This window comes from Canis lupus, chromosome 7 (genome assembly GCF_048164855.1).
Source record: "Canis lupus baileyi chromosome 7, mCanLup2.hap1, whole genome shotgun sequence".
NCBI classification, from domain to species: Eukaryota; Metazoa; Chordata; class Mammalia; order Carnivora; family Canidae; genus Canis; species Canis lupus.
Window position 1 is genome coordinate 60,343,346 of NC_132844.1, and position 20,925 is coordinate 60,364,270.

Here is a 20,925-nt window from a genome sequence, read left to right on the forward strand (position 1 = left end):
AGCTGTGCATCCATCTTCCAAGGGCTCAAGGAACTCCAGGACCCACTATGTAAAACTTAATTATACCCTGAGGACACAGGTCCCCATAAGCACCCCCTTACCGCTCCCAACCTGATGCAGCCAAGGCCCCATAGCCAGACCCAGCCCTCTCCAGTACCCTGGGCAGCGAGATGAGACGTGTGGCCGGTTCCTTCCTCTACCAAGGGACGGGGCCTGGATCACGTGATTCTTGAAGGCAGAACTGCTCATGGCAGGCCCTGGCTCCTAAGACACTCCCTCCCCCATTTCAGAGCCCCTCCCCCCATGTCATGGCAGAGGGTAGATGGGGTCCCCCAGGATCAGTTCAGCCAGAACTGGAGCACTGTGGGCCCCAACACATAAGGTGGGCTGCTCCATTGCCTACATACCTGGGACTCCTTTCCCGGACCTAAGACAAATGCCATTTTTCCCGAAAGGGGGAAGCAGGAGGGAGTCTGGAACAAAGACCCAATGGAGAAGGAGAAACCAGGAGGAGCTTTGAGATCAGAATTAAATTCTTTAATACAAAATGCTTTTTTTTTTTTAAGATATATCTGTATTTCTTTGTTGTTGTTTAAAAATAAATATGTACTACGGAATATCTCGAAAAACTGTACTAGAGACAAAGATGTGATGTTAATATCTTTTTCCCCCACAATTATTACGGATAAACAGTAGCACCAATAAATAAATGATAACAAATATTAAAATTAAAAAAGGAGAGAGATTTAGTATGTAGAATTCTCTATTTTTTCTTGTTTTGTTTTTACATATAAAAAACAGAATAGCAATGTCTATTTTATCAGAATCACATATATACATAAACATATATATATATATATATATATATATATATATACACACAAACGCAAGTTGCCAAATATATATATAGTCTGTAGATGTATATTGAAACCTTATTTCAAAGGAATGTGTGGTGGGGAGCCGGGGGCAAGGGGAGGGCAGAGCTGAGTGTTAGCAAAATTAAATATCTGCTCAGGACAAGCTAGTGACTGTCACCGATCAGGGAGAGAGAGATTGGAAACATGAATCTTAAACACAAAGACCGGTACATATAAGAGCGCAAGAGAGAGCAATAGAGAGATACATCTCATAAATAGTTGAAATTAAATATTAACCAAGAATACTGAAAAAAACCCTACTCTTTAATTAAATTAACTGTTTTAATTTCTAATTAAAAAGGGATATTAAATAATTATCGTATATAAAACACTTTCTCTGCCTCCATGGTGGGCACGTGGATCCTGCCCTGTCTCTCTGTGCCGCGGGAAGGGTCGGGTCTGGGGACAGAGGAGGGTGAACCACTCACACACACGCAGCCAGGTCTCCTGGGGGGACAGAACTAGTGGTTTCAATGGTCTGAGGACGTCAGGCCCTCCTGGGCTGCACCAGGGAAGGAGAGCTGGGAGATGGCCAAGGCAGGGGGCCCTTCCCTCGGAGGACAAGCTGCCACCAGGCGGCCCTTCCTCCACCAATGTCTCTCTTCTTTTCGCCAAGACCTCTGTTGGCGGCACCCTGGGCTTGTCAGGAGCAAGTGAAGAGTAGGTGAAGGCTGCCCAGTCTCCTGAATCTTCCAGGCAGTGCCCCTGGGGGCAAGATGCCCATCCGTGCAGCATGTGGAGAGGATCCTCAAAGTACAGCAGTGTCCTGAGGCTCCCCGAACTCCTAGTCAGAGCCAGTGTCCTCGTCCCTGTACCTGTCGTCTGTCCATTTGACTCGGGGTAGAGGCTTGGGGCCAGGGCTGGGTTTGTCAGTGTCCCCAAAAGCAGGCCAAATTTGCCCCCGTGCCCTGGCCAAGCACGTTCCTGGGCAGGGAAGGGGACCCTGGCCTTCCTACGAGGGACCAAAAGATCATGCCAGAGTCTCCCCTCCCATCCTCTTCCCTGTTGGGATCTGGGTGGGGACAGCCTCCTCCCAACTTAAGTCCACAGCAGTCAAATATATCCAGTGAAGACACCAATAACATTAGCAATGTTAATTTAAAAAAAAAGAATATATATATTTTACGTATATATAAAATATATATATTTATTTTTATATATATATTTTATATATATATATAAAAGTATGTATGTGGGTGGGTGTGTCTACAGGAATCCCAGAAATAAAACTCTCTAATCTTCCGGGCTCGGTGATTTAGCAGCAAGAAAAATACAATGGCGATCCAATTCCAAGAGGGACCGTGCTTGGTCACCTGCCCGGGAATGCTTCTGCCGGAGTTGCGCCCTCCGGACCCAAAGTGCTCTGCGCAGAGTCTCCTCTTCCTTCATTTCAGGTTTCTGGATTAAGGATTGTTCTGGTGATGGTGGTGTGGTGGTGGTGGCGGCGGCGTGGTTTCTGTAGCGGTCATTCTGAATCAGGCTTTCCTGGTGAGAGGTCTGGTTCCCGAAACCCTGAGGGAGGCTCCTTCTTCCAGCCCGGCTCACCGCCTGGGCTTGTCACATCTGTGGGAATCAGAGGCCAAGGGTTAGGGCCAGGCACGGGGACACAGTGGTGAGGCAGGCAGCCTCCCCATCTTGGGGGCCCGAGTCCCTGCTGTGAATCCCTGCTGCAGAGATGACAGCAAAAGCATGGCCCTGCCTCAAGAAGCCCAATGTGAGGGGAGAGCCGGCCCCTGCCCATGGGTGGCAGCAGGGATGGGGGGGATGGGTTGATTAAGGCGCCAGAGCAGGAGCTGCATTCAGGGTTCCCACTGCCATTTAGAGCTTACAATCTAGTTGAGACAAGATGAGGACGTGGGGACATGTCATCATAGGCGACAAATGAACACGTACTAAAGAACTTGACACTTAAGAGCTGATGGTGACCAGAGTTGAGCCAAGTTAGTTAGGCAAGAGCCCCTGCAGAAAGGCATGCTTCAGCTCTGCCTGTGGGACAGGCATGGGGAAGAGGGTGGGGAAAGCACCCTGACCCAGGGCTCCGGCGGCTGAAAGGGAGGGTCTGCTCCTGGGGCAGGGAGTGGAAGGCAGCAAGGCGCTGAGGGACACGTCTCCCGTCACCATGCCCTCCCTCCAGGCCCTGGCTAGGGCCTCGTCTTTCTCCAACAGGCTGGCAGCGGCTGGCCCCGGGTACCAGGCTGCCTCTTACATGTGCTGTGTCATTTGTGGTGGGGAGAGGCGATCACTCACTGTGCTGCTCCTCTTGGAGCAGAGGGGACTCCAATAACTGTCTTGTCATGCCCCAGCCCCTGGGACTGATGGTCTTTTACCTTCTCTACTGTGAGAGGTCAGAGCAGGCCCTGCCCTTCTGAGAGCCTGGGAATGGGGATCCTAAGCCCCCAATTTGGGGTATTGAAACTCCTCCATACGGGGGGCGGTTTCTGGAGGTTGGGGTAACTTCTAGAAGCCCCAAGGTCACTTCACACACCCCGTCCCAGTCTCTCTGCAAAATAATCACCACAAAATCCCAGAATGATAAATCCTTGACCTTCTCCGAAGCCCCCAGGACACGTGGAGACCCCTCACTGGGCCCTAGTGTTAGGCAGAGCCCAAGCCCAGCATTCACATACACTTCCTATCTGCACGTACCACCAAGACAGACAGAAGCCCATGCCAACACCCCAGGGCCTGGTCCCCGGTATCCCTTGAACATCAAGAGGCACAGGAACGTGGGGGTGGGGAAGGCAGCCACATTCCAAGGACTTTGTTAATGGAGCATCTGGACTAGCTGGGGGCACCCTGATCCTGCCTGGGAATCCCCATATAAGCCCCCCTCCCTGGCTGAAACAGGCTGGCCCAGAGGGCTTCCAGCCTTTGAGCAAAGGCCAGGCGGGTATAAACACCATTCAAGGCATCAAAAGATTGCCAGCCAACCTGTCACGGCTCTGTGCTCCTGACCTCACCCCCTGACCTCAGTCATGTATTCACTTACATACTCGACACTTTCTGAGGCCTCGCTGTGGTCAAAGGACAGAGGTACAGATGCCTGGAGGGTCACACGGGTGAATAAAAGCCAGGCTCTGCTGGAGGAGTTCACAATCTAATGTCAGGAAAGAGGGCATGCCCCCCGACCCGTCCATCCTGGAGGCATTTGGAATTATGTGGGCCGTCTGGGGTTGTCACCATGGGTACTGGAGTATTAAAAGTATCTAGTGTCCCCAAATGTTAAATCTCCTACTCGCCCTAAACCAACAGCAGGAGCCCAGGCCCTGGGGGACCCCAGCCTAAGAGGGACACACCCCCTGCCCCCATGAGAGACCCTGAGGGGAAGAGAACCCCAAGCGGTGCAGACTTCAGAGGGTGGTGGCCAGGCCCCCAAGGGTGTTCAAGCTTTATAGACGGCAGCACCCCCCACACCGAGAAGGGCCCTCGATATTAGTAGCAAGGTAGTAATAACAACGTCAGGACCAACAGCCACCACAGGACACCGCGGGACCACAGGACACAACACTCAGCCTGCGTCCACACCATCACATGAAGCCACACCAGTCTACCCCCTCAGGCAACCAGGGCAACCTCTGAACAGGCCCCGCCAGGCCAGGCCAGCGCCTGCCGCCCACCGCAGGGGCCTCGCGAGCAGAGAAGGCAGCCATCAATCACCAGGCAGGTAGCTAGAAGCCGAGCAAGCAGCTGGCCCCTCTCGGATGCGCGTGCACAAGAGCTCGTTCTCTCTCTCTCTCTTTCTCTCTCTCTCCCCATTTCTGTGTGAAGCCCCTCTCTCTGACTCGCTCGCCCTCTGGGAACCAACCTGCAAGTACGTTCGTTTAACTCAAGCTGCCTCGCCTTGCAACGCGAGTCTGTGTTTTTGCAGGAACATTTACACGTCTGCGGATCTTGTACAAACAAATGCTTTCTCCGCTCTGAGCAAGGCCCACAGGGACTGCAAAAAGGCAAAAGGAAAGACATCTAAGCTAGAGCGTCAGCAGAGAGAGAGAAAAAAAAAAAAAAAACATGCAACACCCTCTAACAGTCCGCAGCTGCACCCCCCCAGCTCGTTGGCTGCTCCCCCTACCCTTCCATGCCCTAGAAGGATCCAAGTGCTGCAGCGGAAGACAGAGCGCGCGGCAGGAAGAGGCAGCACTGGCTAGGAAGCCTGCCTGCAGGAAGAGGCAGACACAGGGGCAGAGTGCAAGGAGAGGACCACTGGAAGGGGGAGAGCTGTCCCATGGGAACAAGAACAAGTCTTGGGCCACAGGGCCCCAACAGCTACCACCCCAGAGAGAGCACACCCAGACTCTCCTTCACCTGCTGGGATGGCAATCAGGGCCACCTTCCCCATGGGCAAGGGCTCGCGCCCAGGCCCCACCACCAGGGACAGACTGAAGTAGGGCATCACGGCCAGCCAAGCCCAAAGGTGGTGTCCACAGCCAGGCCACTGGTGACCAGAACGCCCAGCACGGCCTCCAACCCAGAGGAAGAGCCTCCAGACCTCAAGGGAGGTTTATGTGGGGGCCGGGGATTGAACCAGAGTAGCAGGCTCCCCTCCAGAGGCCCCAGGGCCACGAGGAGGGACTGCCATACGGTGCCTGACCCCACCCAATCTCTCCTCCTTCCGCTGACAACACACTGCCTCGCATCCTTCGCGCCCTTTCCTCACGCCACGTCTGCCCTCCCCACCACCCTCTGCTTCCAGACAAGTGCAAAAGCCCAGAGCAGTGGAAACCAGTCGGGCGAGCAGGCACCAGTGCCCGGCACCCGCGCCAAATGGGCCCGCCACCAGTGCCCAGTAGGTGAGAGAAAGGCGGTGCCCAGCCAAGCCGGAGTCCCCACCCCGAATCCTCCAGGTCCACTCTGTCCACCCACCCCACCCGACCCTGGACCAGCCACGCCGTCACCAAATCTAGCCACTGGTGCCAATTAGTGGAGTGAGAGTGAGAGAGAGACACTGGGGCGGTGGGGAGAGCCAGAAGAGCCGGGGGGGGGGGGGGGGGGGCAGAGGGGGGGAGGGTTAGGGGGTCCCGCCGGTGGGAGTCTGACTGGGGGCCAGGGAGGCTCCAGGCAATGAAACAGCGGAGGCACCACGTACACGCTCCAGGGTTTATACCGGGATTTCTTGCGCTTTCTTTTTTGCCCCTTCCCCTTTCCTCGAATTGATTTTCTGGAAAATAAAAAAACAGAGACAGACAAAGAGAGAGCAAGGGGGAAGGGGAAAGGACAAGAAGCAGCGAGGAGGATAGGGCTCAGGGCACACTCCCTGCAACGAGGCATCAGGAGGCTGGCAGACTCCAGGAAAATGCGCAGGCCGGGGCAGCAGGCGCTCAACGGCTCCCTCTTCTCCCTTCGGCCACCCTGGGGTAGCCCACCCAGCCACTGACAATGCTTTGGCTGGGGAGCGGAGGGTGAGCGGGGGACACAGGACCCAAAGGCCTGCTCGGGGTGCTTGCAGCAGCTCCCGGTCCCAGGCAGGGGGTAAAGCCCTGTCCGCAGGCTCTTTGGCCAGCAACCCCGTAAAAGTCTGACCCTGAAGGCCGGGGGCTGTAAAAGGCAGGCCAGAGTTTGGAGAGACCTGACTAAATGGGGGTGGGAGCGGGGCAGGGGGCAGGAGAGCGTCCAGGCTGTGCTTCGGGCACCTTCCACCTTCATTTCCAAGTATAGTAGCAAAGGGGTCCCTTCCGGGCTCCTGCCTCTGCCAATCCCGGGGTGGGAGAGCAGCTACACTGGGAGCTGGCACAGAACCAGGGGCGGCACATGAAAGGCGTCAGCCTGCCCGGCCATAACCTGGGCTGAGAGGTGGAGATGGGTGTCCTCAGAGCCCCAGGCAGGCGGTAGGGTGGGGTGGGAGTTAGGGAGGCACGGGAGGAGGGGCCTGGGCGTCACTTGGCAGGGAGTTCTCTCCCCAGCCTGTCAAAGCCTGCTACACCATCTCACCAGACTCTCTTCCGAGCCCAGGCGAGCCCCCCACTCTCCCTGTGGGCAAAGCAGGCATTTGGGAAACAGGCAAGGGGGGGCAGGCTGAAGCCTGTTCTCCTCCAGGGAACCAGCACTCTCCACACCTGCCAGGCCAGAGGATGCCCAGAATGTGTGCCACAAGGGAAGAAATAAGAGGGGAGGGAGTGAGAGGGGCAAGTCTGCTCTCTCTAGGAGAAAGCACTGGAGGAAGAAAGGTCTGTGCCCGTGCGCGTTGTGCACACACACTCTCTCTCTCTCTCTCTCTCTCTCTCTCTGAGCCTACTGTCCCAAATCACTTCTCTGGGAGCCATAGCAATCTTGGAAGCTGGGGACTTAGGGAAGAGGCAAGGGGTTAGGGCTTCTCTGTCCCCCAGAGCTCTGGGAACAGACAGGATGGTGAGGGGGAGGAAAGGACACAGGTGCTCTCTCTCATTCTCTTTCCCTGCAGGCTTGTCCCCCACACACCCCTACCCCGGCCAGCTGCTCACCAGGTCCTGAAGGCTCACTGCCCCCAGACGGCACCCCCTGCTCCATTCTGACCCAACCGGCCACACTAAGCAACTAGAAGCCTCAGAAAAGGACCAACAGTCAACTCCTTCCTCCCTGGCCAGGAGGGCTGAGTGGCTCGGGCCTGCCTCACCCCTGCAGGAGGGTATCATCAAGAAAACACCTCAGCCAGTCCCGAGTCCAATTTGCACCACCACAGCAACCACCACAAGAGGCCGTTTCCTCTGACACGCAAAAGCTGGCCTCTCTGCCACCCTCACCCTTTCCCTGCTGTGGGTGACGGGAGACTAGTACCCACCCCCTCTGGCACACTAAAACTGCAAGTCCTGGACAGGAATGACCTGGAGACCCGGAATGTATCGTCTCTTTCAAAGGAAGCTCCGGGCTCCAGGCTGGGTTTTGCCCCTAATTCAAGAGCCATAATCCTTGAGTTTGCTCCATCCCACTACTACCACCACCAGTTCTTCATGAGGCCAATTCCCCCACCCAATGAAGCCATCAGACCCCCTGACAGAGGAATCCAAGAGCCCCAAACCAAGATAACTGGCCAAGGAGAGGGAGAGGAGCTAAAGTCATGGCCACTTACTTTTCTTGCCTTGCTCTATCTTTCTTTGGTCTGCAGCAGGTAGAGAAAAAGAACAAAACAGAAAGAGGTTCAGATGGCGATGCTAACAGGAGTAGCACCATACTATTTATGACTTATCAATGCAGTTTCAATCCCCTTAATGTAACATAAATCATTTAATCCCTCCAGCAGTGCTATGAGATATGTACTACTATTGTGCCCATATGACAGATGTAGAAACTGAGGCACAGTGCAGTAAAATTAAAATGCCCAAAATCAGCTGGAAGGCAGACGGAAGGCAGAAATGGCTAACAAGTGGGGCATGCTTAACCCTCCCGCCACTCTGCTGAACCAATGAATCCGTGACACCATCCTCACCTGCATTCACATTTGCTATGCTGCAGGAAACTCATCTCCCCTATGTGCTGGCCTTGATGAGGTTTGATCCGCATAATCTAGAGGGAAAGGAAGCAGATCACAAGGTTAGTGACCCAGCCAGCCATACCCAGATGGGACACCCTGTGGCTCTTGCCACTCAGCACCCAGGGGTTCTACTGAGCAGGGGAGGGTGGTAGAAGCAGAAGGGACCAGGGGCTCTCCCAGAAAGAGCCTCAGGCCCACCCCAACTCCCAACCCTGCTGACCTCAAGGAGCCCCTGCTCTTCTGCACGGGTTGGCCAGGCTGGGAATTCAGGTCCTGGGTTCTTGCCAGTCCCCATCCCTCCCCTCTTTTCATCCCCTTTAGGCCTTCCCCTGACCCCTAGCAGCTACCCAAGAGCCATCTTCCCTGGGGTGTCAGAGCTCCCTCCGACCCTATCCTGGCTGAGATGGGTCCCGTCACTGGGCAGCACCAAATGACTGGCTTTTAAAACTTTCCATGTACCAGGCTCATCTGGCACCCCAAACAGAGCCCCTAAGAGTAAGGGCCCTCTTCTTCCAAGAGAAGAAGAGAGGGGCTCCTGTCACAGGTGTCAGCTCCTTCTGAGCCCAGGGGGAAAGGTCACAGAGGGGACTGTGGCAGTAGGGACTTGTGGGGAACCCCAGATCAGGAAATTCAGGCATCTTTTTCTCCCAAGAGGGCAAGACTCCTCATGCCTCCCCCTGACTGACTCAGGGGCAGGAGCTAAGCAAAGGGCAAGCCTGGTTCCTTCTCTGAAGAGTTGCCCAGGAAAGGGCTGGGGACCACCTGTTTCCCCACATCTCAGCCCGCTCCCACCCCCTCTCCCCACAGATGCCCACCTGCATGGTGATGTTGAACTCCTCAGTGGGCACGCACTCTAGGCCCTCATCATTACAGCAGCCCCCACACCGCATCAGGGGCACGCAGGATGGCTTGAAGATGTACTCGATCTCGTCAGGGTACTCCTGGAAGATGTCCACCAGGGTCTCAATGGGACGGCAGTAGCTGCGCTGGTAGACGTCCATGAACTTCACCACTGCATGGGACGGGGTGAGACATGAGGCCAGCAGGTCACGTGAGAGATGGCCAGCCCCTCTCTCCACCCAGCCTTGTAGGGCAACCACTCGGGGTTCCCTGGGAGAGGTACCCACTACTGGGCCAGTCAGTCCTTCCAAAACTCTAGCTCAAGTCCCTCCCGCTGTGGTTGACAGCCTTCCCTAAGCTTTCCACTACCGGCACTGATGAAGGTCTGGTTTTATTCCAAAGATCACATGAGGCTGTCAGGTTCTGGGGGAGATGGTCAGTCACATCTGATCCCCCTGCATTGTCATGACAGCTGAGCCAACTCCCAGGTCAACCTTGAGGCCAGAGGACAATTCAGGCATCAGTACCCTTGCTGGGGGGTGGTCTGAGTTTCCCATGAAAGGAAGAAGAGCCCGCTTGGCAAACCTACTCCCTGTTTCCCTACAACCTCTGCCATACCATCCACTATACCAACAACCATTTAATGAGGACTTAGTATCTGCTGGACATTGTGTACAGGAGTCCACAGTTTTCGTCGCCAACAGTTCTCCCCACATGACACTATGACATTCCAGTAGGAACCTCATTTTACAAAGGGGGAACTGGAGGTTCAGAGAGGCTGAGGAATTTGCCCCAAGGCTGCACTTCCACTAAGTGGTACAGTTAAAATCGGTCCTGACATCAAAGCCTTCCCAAGGCAAATCATGTGGAAGCATGGTGGGGGTGGGGGGGACACTTCGCCACCTGCCAGACCCCTCCCCAGACACGGGCTGGGGAGACGGTGAACACCAGCACAGGGGCTGGGCCTGCCTGGCATCAGCAGGTGGCAGTGGGTGGGCACACTATGCAGGCCCTGCCAGCCACCGATAACCCCGCCCAAGAGGGCAAACTGCTTGCATCATGGAAAAAACGGTGCTGCCACTGCAGCCACGGAGCATTTCTAGAAGCTGATCTGGAGGGAGGGCAGGGTAAAGACAGCTTCCCAGGCTGGCCATGGAGCCTGGGGTGCACTGGAGCATGAAGGGGTAATTCTAGGCCACAGAGGCGGGGCTCCTGGGAAGAGACACTCAGGACCTGGAGTGATGACTCTAAATTATGGCCCAGCCTGTCCCACTCCAGGGTGCACACAAGCACGTGTGCGCGTGCACACACACACACACACACAACCACTACCACATAGTAATCCTCTCCCTGAAATGCTTTTCCTCCACACAGCAGAAACCAGCAGCATCCAGCCCATGAAGAGGTCCAGACCCTGGCCATGACTTGGTGTGACCTTGGGCCAGTCCCTCCCTCTCTGGCCTCACACTGCACATCTGTAGTAGTGGGTTGGGTGGATCTCTAAAGATCGCTACCGAAACTGAGACCGAAATTTGGGGTTTTGTCTCTGTTTCCGGCCCCCCGAGAATAAGCGCTCTTTCTCAGCCCAGGCAACACAAAGTTTGGAACCTCACCAAGGCATCTGAAGTGCAACCCCCTAGCCTACCTCTCCCCAGAAACTATAGCTGAGTCTCCTCTTCCCTCCAGAGGGTGAAGGAAGACGATCCTCGGGGGAGTGGGCATGTATACAATCGGTGGGTTGAGGAGAATTTGGGGAGCTGAGGGCAAGGGAGGGGAAGGCCATAGGTGTGAAAACAGCAAGGAGAGCAGGGGGCAGCTCCCAAGCCAGTCCCTGGCCTTGCCTGAGGTCTACGTCCCCTATGCAGACAACAGGCACAGAATTCTCCTCCACCCTCAAAAGGGTTACGGTAAAGCTCTGTCAAAAAGAGTACAAATGATGAAGAAGCCCTTTTTCAAGCCAAGTCTATATCAAAGATGACTAAGAATTCTTGACCTGACATTTTGTCATGGCTGGGGACAGAGGTGGCCCAGGCTTCGGAGGCACAAGGCCCAGCCCAGGACAGGAAAGCAGAGAGGTCTGGCCTGGGCCGTGGCAGTTGGTAGCTAAGGGTAAAAAGACACAGACTAGGAATTCCCTTGAAAAGCTGCCTGGAATTCCCAAGGCCATAGGAAGGAAGGTGAGGGGACAACTTCCCCTATACCCTTCGTACCCCAGCCACTGCCTCCAAGGAAAGCTGGCCTGCTTTTGCTCAGGCCATGGACATGCATCTACCACAGCAAGCTTTTTTGCTTTTCCTTATTTCTTGAAGACAATCCTTCCCCAGCAAACAAAAAACATTTGTCTTGCCTCTCCCAGACCACAGAGACCACCAGGAGGCTTATGCGGGCTGATCATATCCTGGGATCCAGGAGCCTATGGGTGGCACAGGCTGTGGAGTGGCTGGGAAGCCAGGCCCCGGGGCCAAGGAAAGGGCTCTAGGGCGTAGGGAAGCAGAACCAGCTGGGCATCACCACTGGCCCAGGGAGTGTAAACACTGCCCTTGGTCACTACCCTGGGCCACACTGGGTTTGGGTCTGGAAAACTGGCCTGGAGGGAAGACCAGGCCCTTGCCTCCTCAAAGGTGGGGAGCTAGGGGGGGTGGCATTGGGCACTCCTCCCCTACTTTGGAGCAGAGGTCAAATTCAGTTGGGTGGGTGGGTGGGGAGCCAGGGCTTCCCTAGAGAAATGGGAGGATCCCTACTCCAAACCACAGAGGAACAAAAGGCAGGTGGACTCTTAGTTGGGCAGGGGGCAGGGCACCTGGGAGCTACAGCTTTGCTGGTCCAGAAGGGAAGTTCATAGCACCCAAACCTATCCCACCCAGAGGGCAGAGGGAGCCTGCAGGGCCTTCTCTCCTACCTCCTAAAGGAGTACATACTGTGGGGAGGGGGGGTCTCAGGAGGTTGGGCCCTCTGCACCTCCAGCTCATGTACAGCCAGTGTGCTGAACGGGCAAGGGTCACGGCCCCCTCCACACAGACCCCACAGGTATGACAGAGCTGGGCTGGATGTGACACAGAATATCCATCCTCTCCTGGGGGCAGATGGGACAAGAGACACCTCCCTCGACACCTGGGATCTTTGAACACTGTCTTCCTGGTCTGTGCTCATGGCTCCCTCTCCAACTAAAATTTTACTGGGAAGAGCAGAAGGAAAAGGCAACAAGTTTTAATTCTAGCAGAGGCCTGAGTAGGAAAGAGAGTCCTCCAGAATGAAGGGTTACTCTCATGGTGCTCCCCTCTTCCATTCTTGATTTCCATTCCAGTACCCTTCCTCCCCCACCCCCTACCCCCACAGACCTGAAAGAAAGGAATCAGGCCTCCCCACCCATCCCCTGGGGAGACAGGGGAGACAGGGTACCTATCCCAGAGCTACAGGGACTCACCTTCGTGGGGTTTGTGCTCTCCTCCTGCCATAGGCGCAGCCTGGGACCACTGAGGACAAAACAAAGAGCAAGGTATGGGCATGAGCAGGGGTACAGAGGCCCAGCCACCCACTGACCAGCAGCCTGTGGCTTCTCCAAGACTTCTGAGTGGAACAAGGCATCTGCCCAGCTCCCCACAGCAGAGAGCGTGCCCACCACCCCTGTGCTGCTCCAGTTGTGAAGGAAGAGAAAGAATGACCAGATGTTGGGGGTTGGAGAACCGAAAACACAGGAAGAAAATACTAGAAGGCTGTGCTGTCCAGGTGCCCACCCCTTCCCCACAGTTTCCTCCCCACCCCCCACCAGCCCATTGCTGAGTTCAGTGAATTTTCTCAGCTCCCCTGACTCCCTGGTCCAAAGCCACGGGTAAGTAGTAAGGTCACATAGGAGGACAGATTTGGACTGGGGCAGGAAGGAAGGACAGGGGGCGAGAAGAACAGCATGGTGACCTTCTCCTGCTGACATGACAAATACCAGGGTGAGCTGGTGCTAGGGAACGAGGGGGGTGCGGAGGACCGAAGGACACCAACCACCCTCCCCCACCCAAACTCCTCTGGCCTCCGGAATACTCAGCAAATATCCTCAGGTATATTCAGCAAACCCACAGGTTGCCTAGAAGGTAAAACCAGGGAGAAAACCCTCTGGGAGGCGAGAACCCCTTGTCTCCCAGCACGCAGACCTCCCAGGAGCCCGAATGTATCTCCAAAGCCCTGAGCCTCACTGAGCTCCTTCCCTGTTCCCTAGTTTCTTCACCGGCCAGACTGCGGGGATCCCAAGCCCCTCTCAGGGAGCTGAGCACTTTCGGCAAATTCAACCAGGAAAGCCTTTATGCCTTAGCACTGCCTAGCCCCTAGGGGGCCCCCTGCACTACCCAGGCCTGAGGCCTCCCCTCTCCCTCCTATCCCTCCCCACCCCCACCAGATCATTTCTCCCCTCCCCAGAAGCTGTGAAGGTCAACATGCCCAACCATGTGGACCTGACAGCTCCTAGCAGGCAACAGCTTCTCCCAGGCCTTCCAGAGGGCCTTCGGTTCTTACCAGCTGCCCACCCCACCTGCCCCTCTTTGGGGGCAGATCCTGGGCAGCAGAACTGTACACCAGCCCACGGAAGTGCAGACCCCACTGACAAAGTCTGTCTGTCTGTCTCCTTCCCACACAGCCCCAATACACGCCGGATCCCCCAGCCTTGCCCCTTAGGGCCAAGATCAGATAACAGTTTCCAGGATCCCAGCTGGGCAGCCTCCCGCTGTGGCTCCCTCGGGGACCCCCGGGGGTCTCCACCTTAGGCCCTGGCCCATCTCCAGGATACCCCTTGGCTGCCTAATGCCAAAATTCTCCCTATGCCCTCCACTCCTCCTGGGCCCCAACGAGGAAAGGGGACAGAAATATAAACCCCTCCAAGGCCAGGGGGCACTGGGAGAGGCTGTTCAGGGCAGGGAGGGGCCAGGTGCCCTTCTCTGGGGGCCTCTGAAGGTCACACTGTGGCCAGGCGGCCACTCCTCCCTCCCTCCCTCCCCCCCCCTCCCCTTGGAGGCCGGGAGCCAAGGCCTTTGTGCCAGGGTCTGAGGCACTCAGAGTGGCAGCAGGGACCCCGGCCCATTTCCCTTCTACCTCTCTTCAAGGGGGGACTCCGTGGCTGAGGGAAGGCATAAGGGAAGAGCATGAAGGACCCCTTAGTGGCTCTGAAAAGCAAGTTGGGTGGGCAAGTTTTGGAGTTCCAGAAAACCACCTGCTCCTGCTCCAACACCCCATTTCACCAGGACAAAGTGTTTGCAAGGCTGGCAGGAGCTCCTTCCTAAAGTGGGGGTAGGGAGGAGGAAGCTAGTCCCACAATGCCCATGCCACGGCAAATTTTAAGCCATTTTTCCAGAAAGTGTAAAGTGGACTGAGGAGGCTCTTGAATCCTCCCTTAGCCCACCCCCCACAAAGGCTAAAGCAGGGCTCGGAAGTGTGGGGGAGGGGAGCGCAGCAGACTGTCACCAAGTCGGGACTTTAGGTAGTCTGACAAAGCACCGGAGTGGGCCCCTGCACCCTGACCTCTGACAGCGATCATCCTTTCCCTGGCCTCTGGGGTCGGAGAGGGGTTACGCGGCTCTTCTCGGCAGAGGGGAGGGAAAAAGAAAAACCGAAGGGTGGCAGGGGCTTCTCTCCGCGGTAGGGAGGAAGTGGGGAAGGGGCGTCAAGAAACCCGTCCTCGCCCAGGAAGGGGCTAGGGGCTGGGGACGGCGGGGAGGGGTGCGGGGTGGCTCTCCGAGACCTCGGGCTAGGGATACCTCGAGAGGTCACCTTCCCGCGGAGGGCCCGCGGGGGGAGGGGCGCCGCTCGCCGCCCGGGGGCTCCCCGCTCGGGGCCGCCGAGGCTCCGGGAACACGCGGCCGGCCAGGCCCGGGCTGATGTAATCGGCTCCGCGCCGCGCGCGCCCGGCCGGGCGGGGGAGGGCGGGCACCGAGCGGGACGCGAGCGGGGACGGGCGGGGGTGCCTCGGCGCAGGTGGCCCGGCGGAGACCGGGGGTCCCCTCGGCGATCCACCCCGAAACTTTTCCCAAACTCGTGGCGAGGGCCCGAGAGGTCGGGCGGCAGTGACAGCAACCCCCCTCTCTCGCCCGCGCCCTGCCCCCTCCACGCTCTCTGCCCTCCCTTGGTCCAAGGTCCGGGCACCCCCCTGCCCACTGGGCTCCGGCCCCCGCCCCCGCTGCCCGGGCTTCCAGTTCGTCGGGGACCAGCGGCCAGAGGCAAACTTCGGCCGCCCGCGGCAGCGCAAGCCCAGCCCCCTCGGCCTCCTCCTCCGGCTCCCGCCCTCCGCCGGTCGGCCCAGATCGTACGTGCGGTGACTCTAGTGGGTGGGCAGGGCCCGCGTGGGCGGCGAGATTCTCTCCGGTGCCCTCCCACCTAGCGCGCGCCCCCTCCCCCCACGCGAACGAGGATCGAGGGGGCAGCCGCGCGCCCGGTGCGCAAGGACCCGCGTGGGGTTCGGAGCCCCCACGCGCGCGCTCGCACGCACGTCCCCAGCCGGGAGAGGCGCTCGCAGCGGCCCGCGACGCCCGGTGGGCACGGCCGCTTACCTTGGCATGGTGGAGGTAGAGCAGCAAGGCAAGGCTCCAATGCACCCAGGAGAGCAGAAAGTTCATGGTTTCGGAGGCCCGGCCGGGGCCGGCGCGGCTCGCGCTCCCTCTCCCGCTCGGGCTGCGGGGCGGCCCGCTCTCCTCGGCGCCTAGGCGGGCTCCTCTTCCTCCCGGAGCCGAGGCCCGGGCCGGGGCCGGGGCCGGGGCCTGGGGCGCGCGCGCGGCTGGAGCTCTGTCTGCGCACACAGCCGCCTCACCCGTCCATGAGCCCGGCTCCCGAGCGCCGAGTCGCCACCGCGGCCCCCTCTCCTCTTCCTTCTCTTCTTCCTCCTCCCCCTCCTCCGACTGCGGCTCCTCCCGGCCCGGGCTCGCACTTCTCCCGGCTCCGCTCGGCTCTGCTGCCCCGGCGCGGACCACGGCTCCTCCGGAGCGAGAACAGCCCAGAAGTTGGACGAAAAGTTTCACCGCAACGCCGCGAGCCCCGACCCCCTCCACCCCGCCTCCAGGCGCGGGCTCCGGCTCCTGCCCGCGGCTCGCCGCCGCGGCCACCCTCGGCCGCCGGCCGGGGAGGAGGTGGGCGCTGGGGCGGGGGGCGGTGTCTGTCGGTCTGTCCGTCAGCGCGGCTGGTCCGGTGCGGGGTCCCGACGGGGAGGGCTCACGCCGCGCTCGGGCGGGCACCCCCGAAAGCAGGTCACTCACTCTGCCCCTGCCCTGTCGTCGCTCGCTCGCCCGCGCGCGCTCTCTGACCCCGTCTCCCTCTCTCTCCCCCTCTCTCTCTCCTCTCTCTCTCTCTCTTCCTCGACTTCTCTCTGGAGCTCTTGCTACCTCCTTCTTCTCTCTGCTGGTTTCCAAAATCCGAAGTGATTTGGGGAAGTAAAGGCGCAATCTCCCCCAAACGGTCGGCCCGGTTTAAGCGGGGAATGGGAAGCAAAAAATAAATTAAAACGGGAAAGAATGTGGGTTTTAAAATTGCTTAAGAAAAAAAAGGAGGAGGGTAAGCCCTGGATAAATGAATTCGGATTCCAGTGCGGAGACCCCTGGCCGGTGACCCCGCCGGTTCGTCCGCCTAGCCGCTGCCTCCCGACCCAGCGCCGCCGCCGCCGGCTCCACTCGCCCCCCGCGCCGCGGCCTCCTCGCAGCCCGGCTGCCCCAAGCCTCTGCGCTCCTACCACTAGCGGCCGCTTAAAACCAAGGCAGGCCCCGCCCGGACCCGCCCTTGGCACGCCCTGGGGGCGGGGACGGGCCCGGGCTCCAGCCTCTCCGCCAACTGCCCCGCGCGCCCCTCGGGCCTTCCCCCGGGACGTGGAGCGAAGCCTGCCCTCCCTCCCGAGCGAAGGGGACCTCGACCCCCTCCCCGGTTCACAGCCTGAAAATTGCCCCCCCGCCCCCCTCTGCCCAGACACACACGCGCCCGCGCGGCCTTGGGGGAAGGGAACAGGAAAGTGAGGTTCTGTGCGGCCGGGGCTCCAGAGCTATCCCTTCCTTACTGGGAATATTGGAGGAAGGGGGGGCCGCGGCGGGCGACGAGTCGGACGGGGACGGCTGGGAAGAAGGACGTACAGACCTATTGGAATCCTGGCGTGACCCCTGGCCTTCTCCCCACTCCAGCACTCTCAGCCCGCCCCCCTACACACACACACACACACACACACACTCACTGACACACGCGTCCTCGCTCTCACGCAGACGCTGCTCTCCCAAGTTCACCCAGCAACCTTGTGGTAGCCGAGCGCCCCCTAGTGACTGCTGCCTGCACGCCCCAGCTCTGGCGCAAGAGGGAATGGGCTTCGGGAGGAGGGTAGAGGGAGGCTGCCCCCTCGTCGCGGGAATTCCTGACCCCCCACGCAGTGGCATGTTAGGGACTCAATGGACCCAAGTGCGGAGAGCCCGATGCTGGGTGCAGGAGGCGTGGTGTATCCGTGCGGACAGTGTGCCCATCTGGAGACCTCATCTGGCCTGCTGACATCAGAGTGAGCTACAGCCAACGGACTGGGGTGACTGGGGTCCTTTGGGAAGTGTCCAGGAAAGCTTCCTTGGGGAAAATTATTTGGCACCAGGTTTGTAGGGCTGAAAATGGGAAGCCGTGTGGTTCTGGGGTTAGTCAGTGGCCCAGAGGGAAGAGGACCTGTTGGAGCCCACGTATGCACTGTGGAGTCTGGCAGAGCCCAAAGGGAGAGGCAGCCGGGCAGACAGAAGCCCTTGTTCCTGCTCTCCCCCCCACCCCAGATGTTGCCAGGGAACTGAGGCCAGGGGGCTGGTGGGGGCGGATGGAGGCCAGGGCCTGAGTGATGATTCAAACCTACTTACCAACACTGAGGAACGTCTGTAGGCCAGCTGCCCGGAGCTCCCACCAGGCTGGGGGCCAAGGCTTCTATCGGCCCCAGCCCAGGCTCTCAGCTCATCTTCTGTACAGAGTTGGGGTTTCTTCTCAGGACCCCCAGCCCCCACAGGATCCCTTGCCTACTTCTCCTGGCTGGCAACCTCTCTCCTCTTTCCTCCAGCAACCCCCCACCACCACTCCCTTCAAAGCCCCCTCTCCCCAACTGCCTTGCTCTTCCCTGAGTGCTCCCCAAGGCCCCCTACCCCACCCTGGCATATAGGAACCAGCCTAGAAAAATTCCTGGTTGGGCTTTGACCCAGCAGCTCCCAGGTTCCCCCAGAGAACAAGGAGGGGGCTCTGATACCTGAGGGGAGAGAGGGACCAAACCAGTCTCATTTTTCATCCAGATCTGGCCAGGGCCTGGCCCAGGGCTGATGTAGCCTCTGTGAGTGCCTGGGCCACGAGCACAGCAACTTTCCCCAAATGGACCCAGATGACCCAGGGAGGTTACTCAGCTCACCCCTTGCCTCGGCGCATGGTACTGCGGTTTGCAGAGGGTGCTGGGTTACCTCTTTTATAGCCAATTCCATGGGACTGGTGTCCTGAGGGCCCTATGAGCAGAGGGGCTGCCCAACCCCACCCCATCTTACCCTTTCCATCATTCATGCCTCCCGTCCTGCCTGCATCACCTGGCAAGCTCCCCAGCGACAGTGACAAGGTCTTTTTCCATTTAGTAAACGTTTGTGTGCTGGCTCAGGGCCCCTCTCGGGCCAGCCTCCTTACCTAGGCTCCATGCTCCAAACTGCTGTATGGGATACGGAAGGAAAGCCATTAAACTTCCTCCTTCCAACCTGGTCCGCGTCTAGCACCGCCAGAGCACAAGATGTTGGTGCTTTGGCAGAGCTCCCCTCCCTCATCCCTGCCCTGGGGCAAAGAGAGCCCAGGACCGAGGCTCCCAGCAGCATGAGAAGGGGCTTGCTCTGCCACCCTGCACTGCATCCCTCCTCAACCCTGCCTTTCCTGGCCCTGAAAGAGGCCAGAAGAGGGTGTCTTAGTTAAAGATCCTGAAGTTCCAAAGATGGGTGGTCGTCAATGGTCACAACCACCGAGGGCTTTCCCCAACCTGAGCCAAACATCCCCCATGGTAGTATTAAGTAAGGTGTGTTGCAGCTACCTATTCGAGTCTCCCTCTGTGCACTTGGCCCAGAGAACCAAGGAAATGAAGGAGCAGAATTGCTTCCTTGCGTGAGGGGCTTTGGACCACCTTCACTAAGGTGGGGAGGAGTCTCCCACCCCGACCCTTCATTTCAGAGTGAAGTTTGGTGACTCAGAACAGGGTTGACTCTGCATGTTACCCCCAGGGTGGTGTCACCAGCTTTGCCAACAACACACTATCCTGATGTACAACCCCCGGCCAATGCCCCCATTACCATCAAACTGAGAGCCGAACATACCTAGGTCTTGAAAAAAGGGAAGTCAGAACCACTAATCAACAATCATAAGACCACATCAAGTCTCTTTAGCACTGTCTCCTCCCACACACTTACTCTCCTCCACCAGACTCAATTCCACCATCCTCCCTCCACCACAGGTTGCTGCAGGGCAGGGAGTGTCAGAACAAACTGAACCCCCAAAGAATCCCAAGTGCAAGGAAGGACCCAAGGTCTCCTAGCAACGTGGAGGGTGGGGCATGGAGCAGACATTGGCTTAGACAGAGGTCATGCTGGGTCCCCTCCAAGGGCATCCTTGGCCCCATTCAGAGGGCTCCGGACCAGGGCAGCCTCAGCCTATAGCTCTGAAGCAGTTCAGAAGGAGCCAAGGAGGAAGGGGAAGGTGTTCCAGGGGAGGGGGAAGTGGGGAGAGCGTTGGGGGGGAGAGTGGAGAGAAGAGCATAAAAGGTAGCCAGGAGCCAGCAGTGGCCCAAGACAAAGGAAGTAGTGATCAGGCCTAGGGCACAATAGTTGTACTTTGTCCTAACGTCCTGTCACTCTGATGTTCAGGGAAGCTCTTGCCTGTGTGGGTGTGGGCAGTTAACCTCCAAACCCATGGATGAAGGGACAAAACCCCTCCGAAGTGGAGAAAAAAAGGTGAGGAGAGAGTTGCTTACTCTTGCTGTGTTGGCTAAGCATTTCTCCAGGTGGTTTCGCTGTGATGGAAGAAATGTCTCCTCCCTCATGCCATCCCCTGACTCCCGGGCACCTAGCCGGACACAGATCTGATCCACTGGAAAAGCAGGAATACAAACCTGTTGAATTGAAGGGGGGAGAACTGGGTTGGCTCCTCTCAATTCACTGTCTCTGGCTAAGGGTCAATCTCTCCCTCTCTGTCTCTGTCTCCCAGGCCAACCCCTCCAACCTCCCGCTGGCATCTCTCCCTCCCTCCTCTTTCCACCACTAGGTCTTCTCTACCACTAGGTCTTTGCAACGAAGCCGTGGAAAGACAAAGCAAAAGTAAGGCCTCTTTTTCTCGTGCCAGCTTCACGTTTCCATCTGGATCTGGAGGTTCGACTTGGGGTGATGATAGGCAATGATGCTGATTGGTAATGAGACTGGAGCAGAGGATGCCTCTCCCAGAGAAGCCAGTCAGGAAAAGCAGAGGGAAGAGGGATGGCAAGCAAGCAGGAGAAGAGGCAGAGGGGCAGGGCAGGGTCACTGGGGGAGCACAGCTGCACATACCATCCCTAGGCCCTATCAGCCAAGTCTCTGCCTGTCCTTTACAGAGCTCAGTTTAATCCCCTAATGCCAGTCTGTCTCCCTGGATTGCTTCTCCCTGACAGCCCTAGACGTGTTCACTCCTTGACACCCCAGTCCTTGCTACCCCTCAAAGTCTGACCCCCATCCTGCCCACTGCTGCCCCTGTTCACACTCCCCCACCCAGTCTTGG

General features: G+C 58.0%; 1 protein-coding gene across 4 annotated transcripts; it reads right to left on the minus strand.

Moving 5' to 3' along the window:
• Positions 1-515: 515 nt before the first annotated feature.
• VEGFA (vascular endothelial growth factor A) lies at positions 516-18,723 on the minus strand. Of its 4 annotated transcripts, XM_072832873.1 has the most exons (9): positions 18,693-18,723; positions 18,030-18,127; positions 12,623-12,671; positions 9,174-9,370; positions 8,314-8,390; positions 7,957-7,986; positions 6,001-6,072; positions 4,723-4,854; positions 516-2,480 (listed from the first exon to the last, which is right to left on the minus strand). In XM_072832873.1, exons 1-9 carry the CDS (start codon positions 18,706-18,708, stop codon positions 2,459-2,461), a joined length of 693 nt encoding a protein of 230 aa, XP_072688974.1. In that variant the 5' UTR covers positions 18,709-18,723; the 3' UTR covers positions 516-2,458. The 4 variants fall into 4 exon arrangements, with proteins under 4 accessions (XP_072688974.1, XP_072688975.1, XP_072688976.1 ...); XM_072832874.1 differs by lacking the exons at positions 18,030-18,127; positions 18,693-18,723 and adding an exon at positions 14,934-15,031; XM_072832875.1 differs by lacking the exons at positions 18,030-18,127; positions 18,693-18,723 and adding an exon at positions 13,699-14,021.
• Between the last annotated feature and the right edge of the window lie 2,202 nt (positions 18,724-20,925).